The 10,254-nt window shown below is 34.2% G+C and overlaps 1 protein-coding gene across 1 annotated transcript; it reads right to left on the minus strand.

Annotated features, from left to right (window-relative positions):
- Positions 1 to 7,023: 7,023 nt before the first annotated feature.
- Positions 7,024 to 10,061, minus strand: LOC106110865 (transcription initiation factor TFIID subunit 11). Its single transcript, XM_013292809.1, has 5 exons — positions 9,859 to 10,061; positions 9,672 to 9,776; positions 8,719 to 9,133; positions 8,352 to 8,536; positions 7,024 to 8,268 (listed from the first exon to the last, which is right to left on the minus strand). Exons 1-5 carry the CDS (start codon positions 9,908 to 9,910, stop codon positions 8,135 to 8,137), a joined length of 891 nt encoding a protein of 296 aa, XP_013148263.1. The 5' UTR covers positions 9,911 to 10,061; the 3' UTR covers positions 7,024 to 8,134.
- Between the last annotated feature and the right edge of the window lie 193 nt (positions 10,062 to 10,254).

Here is a 10,254-nt window from a genome sequence, read left to right on the forward strand (position 1 = left end):
GGAAATTGTACGCCATGGTCGTCCGAAGCATGGCCCTGTATGGTGCGCCGATTTGGGCTGGTGCCCTAGACGCACCTAACCTTGCGGTACGCGCATGCGTGCGCTTTGGCTGGCACTCTCCCGTGGGAGATAGAAGCCGGGTCGCTGGCCGAAGCTTACCGGACGCGGGCTGAGCAAAGAGCCCGGGGGCACTTACCCGCCCCTGAAAAGGTCGCCCGCGTTCGGGCGGAGATGAAGAGGATGACCATGGAGCTGTGAGCTGCTAGCCTGCGGACGCCATGTCCGGCGTCCGCACAATACAGGCCATACGCCCACAGTTCCCGGACTGGTGTGGAAGGTGCCATGGGGCACTGACCTTCCGACTGACACAGGTGCTGTCAAGACACGGATGTTTCGGGCGGTACCTGTGTCGGATCGGAAGGGAGGAGTCGGCGTCGTGCCATGGTTAAATTATTTTTTTCGGATGGGTGATTTTTTTGACTCCGAATGTATCTCTTATCGAAAACTTAAATATTAATAAAAATTCACTAGTAATCAAGTCGAAATAAATAATCAGAACGACAATCATATGGAGATTCAGCCATTGGACACAGTTCAAGTAAAACGAGAGAAAGATGTTGAATGGTAAAGGCTAGATTAGATCCAGAACATTATGTCCATCAAAAGTGTTACAATGTAACAGCTACTTGCAATGAAACTGAGGAGCAGATTCTGTCTGTGCAACTGACGATTGCGCGGTACATTTAAGTAAATACTTACTATAAAACGCATTTGAATATTATTAAGTAGCATACATATTATATAATTATTAAAAACATATGTGTAATAGATTTAGAATAACATGGGTTATTTTTTTTGGCTGTAAGCATGGTATTGCTTTCTCAACATGGCTTCATAGTCTTCTACGAAGCCATGAAGACTATGAAGCCATGTTGAGTGAGGATCCCCATCTACCAGTGAGGATTGCTATTGGAAAAAAGCTAAACTGTCCTCAGTTGGCACTAGTATAAAATTTATAAAAGCCAAGGAAATAATATCATTTCAGAAATAAATACAGATGCACAAAGGCAAACAGTGAGAGTAGTACTAAACAGAAAAGTTTACTGTAATATTGCATTGCAGGTGATACAAGTATCATGAAATTAGTAAATCAATATACAAACCATGTCTCTGACGCAGCTAAAAGATATAATTACAATAAATAAACATAACCTCAAAGTTTGCCAATAAATACGCAATTTTTTTGTTTTTGTATGGATTAATGAAATAGTAGTAGACATTGCCATACAAGTTCACCTTGCAACGGAACTTGCTACATAAAGATTAGAGTTAAAGTAGTTTAAATAAAGCCTTGGAAAAATAAGTTGTATTAAAATTAAGAAATAATCTGTCAATTAAATACAACGCAAGGCCTATCATTTACACTGATGTATAGTACATCGATAGTTCCCATATGTTTCACCATTCTTATACCGACGGAAAAAATAAAAAAAATATCTATAAGTTAGAATAATTGAGTTTTTACCACCACATGGTAAAACTATGTTACAAACATCCACAACATAGGCCATAACAGGCTTGTTGTAAGCAGTAATGCTGAGTGGAAATATTTTGATAATCTAAATAATTTTACTACCAAAAATCCAAATTAATTTATCGCTAACATTATATACTAGCTTTAGTACGCGACTCTGTCTTCGACACCATCTTCTAAGCTGAATGCATTGGAGTAATCACAGCAGCACATGCAATAGCAGCCAGGAAAGACAATATTGTAAACATCCATATTTATGAATGTCACATAATCCTTAATTATTCAGAAGCAATAAACAATATTAACCCTCAATGGGTAGAAGGTCACAGCGGCTCGAGAGGTAGCAATGCAATGGACGAACTAGCCCGCAGAGGCTCAGGTAGCCGAACAATTGGCCCGGAGCCCATCGTTCCTCTACCACCAAGTACTTGTGGTCGTAGGAAACGAATAGAAGTTATGCTCTTCACAGCGAGCTATGGAAAAACTTAATCGAATGCAGGCTAACCAAGGAAACTTTGCCTAAGATCAATAAGTAAATGTCTCAAATAGGGTGCGTAAACTAAGCAAATCACAACTTCGGAGGTAAATCTGGCTACTTGCAGAGAAATACTAGACATATTCGCAAGTGACGATATAATCCCTAAAAGCCAGGCTTGAGGAATCTGAAGCTGCCATTTACGACGGGTGATCCAAAAGTAATGATAATCGGTTATTTCTAGCCAGCATAAAAATCTTAAATATTTTTTCCTGGTTGCTTATGTAGTTAGGGGAGAGGGGGGCATAACGGGGACGCGAGTCACGACGGGGCCACCCACACTTACAAAAAAACTATACACTCTGGATGTGTTTTGTTTTTGCTAATAGGTGGACATTTTCTATCTTTGTTTGGGGTAATATATGACAAATATAATTTGACGCCAGACAGAATTTTTAATTGCTATGAGACTGGTCCTCTATGTTCCTGAACTGAAGATAAATCTTTTATCTGTCAGTTGTGTCACAAGTAGAGGTTATGTTTTGAATCAAATCAGCAATATATGTGAAAAACAGAGTATGGACCAAGATTCTGTAGATGCTGTTTTATTTAAATGAAAAAAAAATCACGACTTCAATGGGGATGTTTCCTAATTTTTGGAATGGCCTTATTTTGTAGATAAACCATGTATGAACATGAAAAAAAATATTATAAAATATAATACTCATTATTTCAATAAAAAAACACGTAAATAAAAACAACTCTTTCATTTCCCCCCAAAACGTCCCATGACGTCACTTCTTTGCATACGAACCTCGCGTCACGGCCTGTCACTGTCAATTTGAAAGAACCACTGATTGATAATACTCGTAAATCTTTGTTGTCTAAAGTTGTTTTTAGTAATGGAGATAAAAATGAAAAAACCATGTTACAAATTTTGTGCTGTGCCATTGTGCAAAAGTACAACGATCAACACGCCAAAAAAACTTTTCATATCCCAAAGAACGAAGATGTAAGGAAAAATTGGTTCTTACTTGCAGGAAGAAACCCAACTGCAAGATCAAGTACCTCTTATTTTTGTGAAGATCACTTTAATGTAAGTTCTAATGAGTATAGAATATAAAAGTTTTTGGTTATGTGATAAAAATCAAATATTTGTAAGATTTTTTAGAAATCATGTTACGCTATTAATAAAAAATATTTTTTAGCTTCAAAATGACATGGAAAATTATATTCAGTACACTACAATGGGTGTAATATCGCAAGTTAAGTTGAGACCTGGTTGTTTACCAACAAAGTTTGCTTGCCAACAGCAAAGTGGTAATACTTCTACTAATACTATACCTATTGGTATAAAACGAAAAAATCTCACATCAGCATCGAAAGAGATAAGTGCTGCTGGATTAGAACAAAGTGAAAATATAAATATTACTTCAACAGAAACATGTGAACCAGTTGCTACAAAAAAGAAAAGACTCAATTTGACAAATGAAAGTAAACTAAAAAGAGCAACTCTATTAAAAGAAATTGAAAAATTAAAAGTAACAGTTAGTAAAGGTTAGTACTTGTCTTTTATAAGTATTTATTAATATTTAGAGATACAGTAACTTTTTATAACACACCATGTAGGAACACATAACTTATTATCTTGAAAGCCCATTTATACATCAGTTTACTGGATGTATAAGTAAATAAAAATTGTATTTTCTTTACTAACTTCTTTTTTTTTCAGATCCACACCTTAAACAAGATATAAACAAAATTGATAAAGCAGTCCAGGTACAAATTGCTGCCAAGTGCAGAAGTAAAAGTTCACAGACTCTGAACATGTCATGTACAAAGCAAACCTCTCCAATAAAATTATCTACTAAATCTGTCTCCACTTCGCCTTTCAAAATAACAGACTTGAAGCAATGTATAAAGCCACAACTATTTCAGTCAGGTGTATCAAGGAACTTATTAAATGATGATAAATCAGACAGTGATGTATCATTATACACACCCCCTGTTGCACTTATAACAAAAACTTCTTCCGACACAAGCAGTTGTGAAGCAGAGTTGAAAGGTGAAACCAACATAAAATGTATACTACAGCATACAATAGTCAAAATAAGAAACAGACCACAGTTTTATATTGGTGTACCAAAAAATTGTTATTTTTTAATTAACATCATCCACGAGCATACAGGTATTCCTGTAAATCATATATTATTATGCTTAAAAAAGATACGCTTGGATACAAAGTTTTCTGAACTCTCAGATGAGTTTGGAATAACTGTATCATATGCAAGCAAAGTTTTCAAAGAAAACATCCCCAAGATTGCTAAAGTTATGAGGCCTTTTATAGTAAATTTAGAGAAGACTGCAATTAAAAGGTGTTTACCTATAGCTTTTAGGAAAAACTATCATGAAACAACATGCATCATTGACTGTCTTGAAATTGAAATCCAAAAACCAGGTAAAGCTTTACACCAAGCACTAACTTGGTCCGAATACAAAAAAGCCAATACAATAAAATATCTTATTTCAAGTACTCCAAATGGACTTGTAAATTATATATCACAAGGTTATGGAGGCAGAATCAGCGATGTGTGTCTAGTAGAAAATTGTAATTTTCTAAATTCTTTACCTAGTGGGTCCCAAATAATGGCTGATAGAGGCTTTAAGCATATAGAATCATTGTTACTTGGCATTGGATCTAAACTAATAAGGCCACCAAGCATACTATTAGGCAATAAACTTTCAAAGAAAGAAGCAAAAGAAACAAAAAAAATTGCAAGTCTGCGTATTCATATCGAAAGGATCATTAGACGCATAAGGGAGTTTGCTTTTTTGACACATTCCTGCATTAATAGTAATTTTTTGGGGAAACTCGATGATATTATTGTTATTGCTTCTGGCCTAATTAACTTACAAACCTCATTAATTAATAAGTAATATTTTAACATATGATAGACTAATTGGGTAATAAAAGACTAAATTATATATAAGTATTTTTATTTACTCTGTAGCTTTAAACAATAAATGGTAGATATTCTTTTTCCAAAATAATATTATTGTGTTTAATAATGACTTTACATAATCTTCATTGTATTTTACCAGTATTATATTTACTTTACTATTATGTTTATAGTTTACATCAGCTACGCAAAAGTAACAATTTTTGCACATGTAATTGAATTTGCACTTGGTCATAACATTTATGGGAGGGTCTCCCATTTTGAATGTAGTTATTAACAGTTTTTTCAGAAAAGGGACATTTTATTTCTATAGTGAACTGGTCACCTATTCCATCAGGTGAGCCAGCAATCATAGGAAATTCCTTGCTTATGAATAGACCACATTTTTTTATTGATTTCTGCAGCATGTCTTGTACTGTTTGAAGTACTTTTGCTTCCATATTCCTACCAGATTTCATGGCTGTTGTATCAGGGATGTTACCACCCATAATCAAAGCAACTAAGGCACCATCACTTGTTTTACAATTTTTCACTTCATAGGCTTTCGATGCGGTGATTCTTCCAAATCTCAGTTCATGCCACAATTTATTTCGAGCCTGGCTTCTTGTGTGGATTTCGATTTTTTTTAATAAATCTGTAGCGAAATGGCTAGAGATACTCTTAACAAAATCTTCTACACATTCTTTTTTATAGGTTTGTGTGAGATGGTACATTGATAGCCTCTCCATATCATTCGTGTTGTCTTGCACATATCTTAAAATTTCACAGTTCGTGATATCTTTTGCTGTAGCCAATTCAATAAAATCATTATATACACTAGCATCTGAGGAAGTGGAAGCTTCTACTCCAGCTAATTCGGTAGATGTTATGAACTTCAAAGATGTTCCCACCTTGGACAATTTTGACTTTTGCCAGTAACATTGGACATCTGTACAAGATGGCTCCTCACTTCGTCTATGTAGCCACATTAAAAATGCCACTGCATGCTTACAGCCACCTGCTGATGCCGTACAATCGTGGCATTGCGCACTTAAAACGATAGCGTTTTTTTCGTCTACGACGACACTTACTACGTAGGGTTTTGTACGAATTTTATGTTCAGGGCAAACGCGACACTTTACGATACAAATAATGTTCTCCCTTTTAATTTGCACATATCCAACGGCATCATCGCCATAAGATTCTCTTGAATATCTGAAAGATACAAAATAGGACCATTAATATACCACTAATAAAGTAGCCAAGGTATTACAGATAATGAGTACGGAATATGTTAAAACATGTAAAATAATTAACACAGTGGTTCTTCATTTGCAATATAGTTTATTAGTAAAAAAAAATATAGTTACTTACAAAGACATCTTCACGTTTCTCAACTCCGTTGCACAGAAATCTTTGTTCATTGCATAAAATCTTGCCACCATCAAAGAATCTATTTTAGGTAAGTTAAAATTATTTCCTTTGGCGAATCCAATATCCATTGTGGTTAAATATTACAATGCAATGCAAAAATGAACAGAAGATGATACTTTTAACGTATTAATTACACTTGTTGCTTCTCGTGGAAGATTATGTTTGTGTGTAAACAGTGACTGCGTCCTACACCAGTGTGACCAGGTATAAATTGAATTGTACTATAAGCTACTCTTATGAATTTTGATATATTTTTCTTTTGTAATATTCATAAAATGTTTTGCTCATAACTTATGTCGTAATTATAAAAACACTCAATAATGGAGTCCTCATAATATGAAACGCGCAAACTCAATTATTACAATCATTTAGAAAAAAATATAACTACAAAATGCACTGACATTCACTGAAGTTGGTCACACTGCCATGTTATATGCGAGAAAGTGACGTCATTGTTGTTTGAGATCGAGTAATGGAGGTTAAAAAATATTGCAGCGTTTTTAATTTATATTTAATTTGAGACAAACATTCAAGGTCTCTAAATGTTATTATAGGTTATAAAATGCTGTCTTTAAAATATTAAACATATATTTATTTGGATTTGTAACATTAGGAAACATCCCCATTACTTGTGGTCGCAGGAAACGAATAGAAGTTATGCTCTTCACAGCGAGCTATGGAAAAACTTAATCGAATGCAGGCTAACCAAGGAAAGTTTGCCTAAGATCAATAAGTAAATGTCAAATAGGGTGCGTAAACTAAGCAAACCACAACTTCGGAGGTAAATCTGGCTACTTGCAGAGAAATACTAGACCTATTCGCAAGTGACGATATAATCCCTAAAAGCCAGGCTCGAGGAATCTGAAGCTGCCATTTACGACGGGTGATCCAAAAGTAATGATTATCGGTTATTTCTAGCCAGCATAAAAATCTGAAATATCTTTTCCTGGTTGCTTATGTAGTTAGGGGAGAGGGGGGCATAACGGGGACGCGTGTCACGACGGGGCCACCCACACTTACAAAAAAACTATACACTCTGGATGTGTTTTGTTTTCGCTAATAGGTGGACATTTTCTATCTTTGTTTGGGGTAATATATGACAAATATAATTTGACGCCAGACAGAATTTTTAATTGCTATGAGACTGGTCCTCTATGTTTCTGAACTGAAGATGAATCTTTTATCTGTCAGTTGTGTCACGAGTAGTGGTTATGTTTTGAATCAAATCAGCAATATATGTGCAAAACAGAGTATGGACCAACATTCTGTAGATGCTGTTTTATTTAAATGAAAAAAAAATCACGACTTCAATTAGCTGTGATTCTAACAGCCCACAACCACTTACTACAGGGTTAGTAGATACCTAACCTTACAAGACATCCTACTACTATTACCCGCTACTAATAAGTAGTATATATGTTCTTGCAGATTATGCTCTACATCTATGCCAAATAAGCTTGTCGTACTATAAATATTTTCCTATAAAATTAGATAAAGGTAGACTTTATAACACCAATCTTGTAACTTAAACGGAAGGCTTAAATACATGTTACATTTATATATGAGTTAACGTAACAAATCATTTTTATACCTAATATTTTCGAACAATGAGAAACAAACAATTTTTTACACATTCTTAATAATATTTAACAATTATTTACATGACAATTAGACATCTAAGTAATTGACTGATACGAACCAATTGATTCCTTCCACGCATAAATATATTTACAGCATAAGTAGTTGAAACCGTCAAAGCTTAAGGGTGCTTTTGTAGCCTCTTCTGACAGGTATAGCGCCACGCACTCTCAGGCGACGTAAAGCCTCTCTTAAATGTTTGGGCTGCAACGGACCAGGCTCACCAGACTTCTCGAGAACTTCTAAAGCTAAAAAAAACACATATTTTAGCAACTCTATTAAATATTGTGAGTCATTTGTGTGAAAAGAAATTATATTTCAATATTATTACCTTCTTCAACAACTTCTCCGACAAATACTTTAGCAATACCTGACATTGCTATTACGACATTTTGCCCCACTGAACATCCCGTTATTGTTTGCATCAAACGTTTTACAGCCGCTTTAGGGAATGCTGCTCGTCTGTACATTTCATACCTATCCAGCTGCTCTTCCGTAAAATTTGATACTAAAACTCTGAAAGTGTACAAAAATAACATGTAATAATTGTATTTATATTTACTATTAACATAAAGATTATCTAAACTTTTACTTAAATGTGTAATTAATAATGTTACTTGTAGAATGAGTTACATTTCTAATGTAAAATTACTTGTTTTGATATATGTTGTAAAAATAATAAAACAATTTATACTCACTGCATTTTTTCTCTTTCTTCTTCTTCTAACTCCTTTTTACTTTTCTTTTCCCTCTCTCTTTCACAAATCAACAAATCATCATTCATTTGTGAATCATAATTGTCATTTTGAGATTCATTTATATTGGACATATCACCATTGTTTTCAATATCATACTTATCATTATCATTTTCATATTGCCTGTCTTCAGATTGTTGCATATCATAATTATACTCACCGAAAGGTTCATATTGTTCACTAATGTCATGCAAATCAGATTGTGTTGTTATGAAGCTATTGGAGTTTTCAGTATACATACTGTTACCCAGTTCTTCAGTTTCATGAGTGATGTCAATATTGTGCAAATCATCAGAGTAACTTACAATATTACTTTGTGAATCCTGGATATTGTCTCCATAATTGACCAATGTTGTATCTGAAGAAATTATACATATTATTGACGATTGAATATTCTTAATGCTTGTTGAATTAGAAGTAAGTTTTTTTTTTATAATAAAAAGGGCCAACAAATGGCGTGAATACCAAGGTGGTCAACGACGCCCATGGACATCCGCAACACCAGAGGAACTACACATGCTTTGCCTACATGAATTATGCGAAACCTAGTAGTTACATGAACTACTAGATTTCGCCCGCAACTTCGTCAGCGTTGATTAAAAATAAAACAAAAGTGAGTAACCTATGTTTTCTTCTAGGCAATCCTCTACATCTATACCAAATTTCATCGAAATCCGTTCAGCCGTTTAGCCTACAAACTCTAACAAACATACATCCATCCAACCATTTAATTTCGACTGTCGCATTTATATTAATACCATGATTATTTCATTATTTTGTATTAACAATAATACCACTTATGGAATCTTGCGAAATTCGGCACAAAGTAATATATTTAGTTAATCACTATCGTATTTACTGTTTTCAAAAGATGGCAGATCAAATAAATTACTTACATTCTGGTTCATCTTTTAGCAATTTTTCTTCAATTTCCAATGATATTTCTTGAGAATCATCTTCATTGGAGTCACTATGCTCCAATTCTCGAGCCAATTCATCTTCTGAAAACCATCAATTCATACTTTCAATAAAACTAGATCACACGAAAATAATAACCTTTCTTAACATTACAAATAAGTTTACCTCTCAATCTATCTGCTTCCGAAAATCCGTCACTGCTTGGATTATCTGCCATCGTGAACCCCAAAAAGACCAGGTACAAAGTATTTTGATGATCTATTAAATGCGTTTATAGTTTGCTTTCATAATTAATTCTTAAATTATACCTTCCATACGTTAAAATAGCCAAAAATAGCTTGATCAATCTGACAGTTTTCAAAGTCAAACAGCCATTGTTATGAAATTTGACTTTGTCTGGGGCTACCACTTCATCATTTTGTCACAAATTAGTGAGACTTATTATTATTTCATGATGTGTGGCAGTTTATATGTTGGAGAAATGGGTAATAGTTTGAGTTGAAAAAATTAAATGATAAAATAAATATAGTAGAATTTTAACAATCATCACATCACTTGTAA

This window comes from Papilio polytes, unplaced genomic scaffold, assembly GCF_000836215.1.
Source record: "Papilio polytes unplaced genomic scaffold, Ppol_1.0 DF824191.1, whole genome shotgun sequence".
In the NCBI taxonomy this organism is placed as follows: Eukaryota; Metazoa; Arthropoda; class Insecta; order Lepidoptera; family Papilionidae; genus Papilio; species Papilio polytes.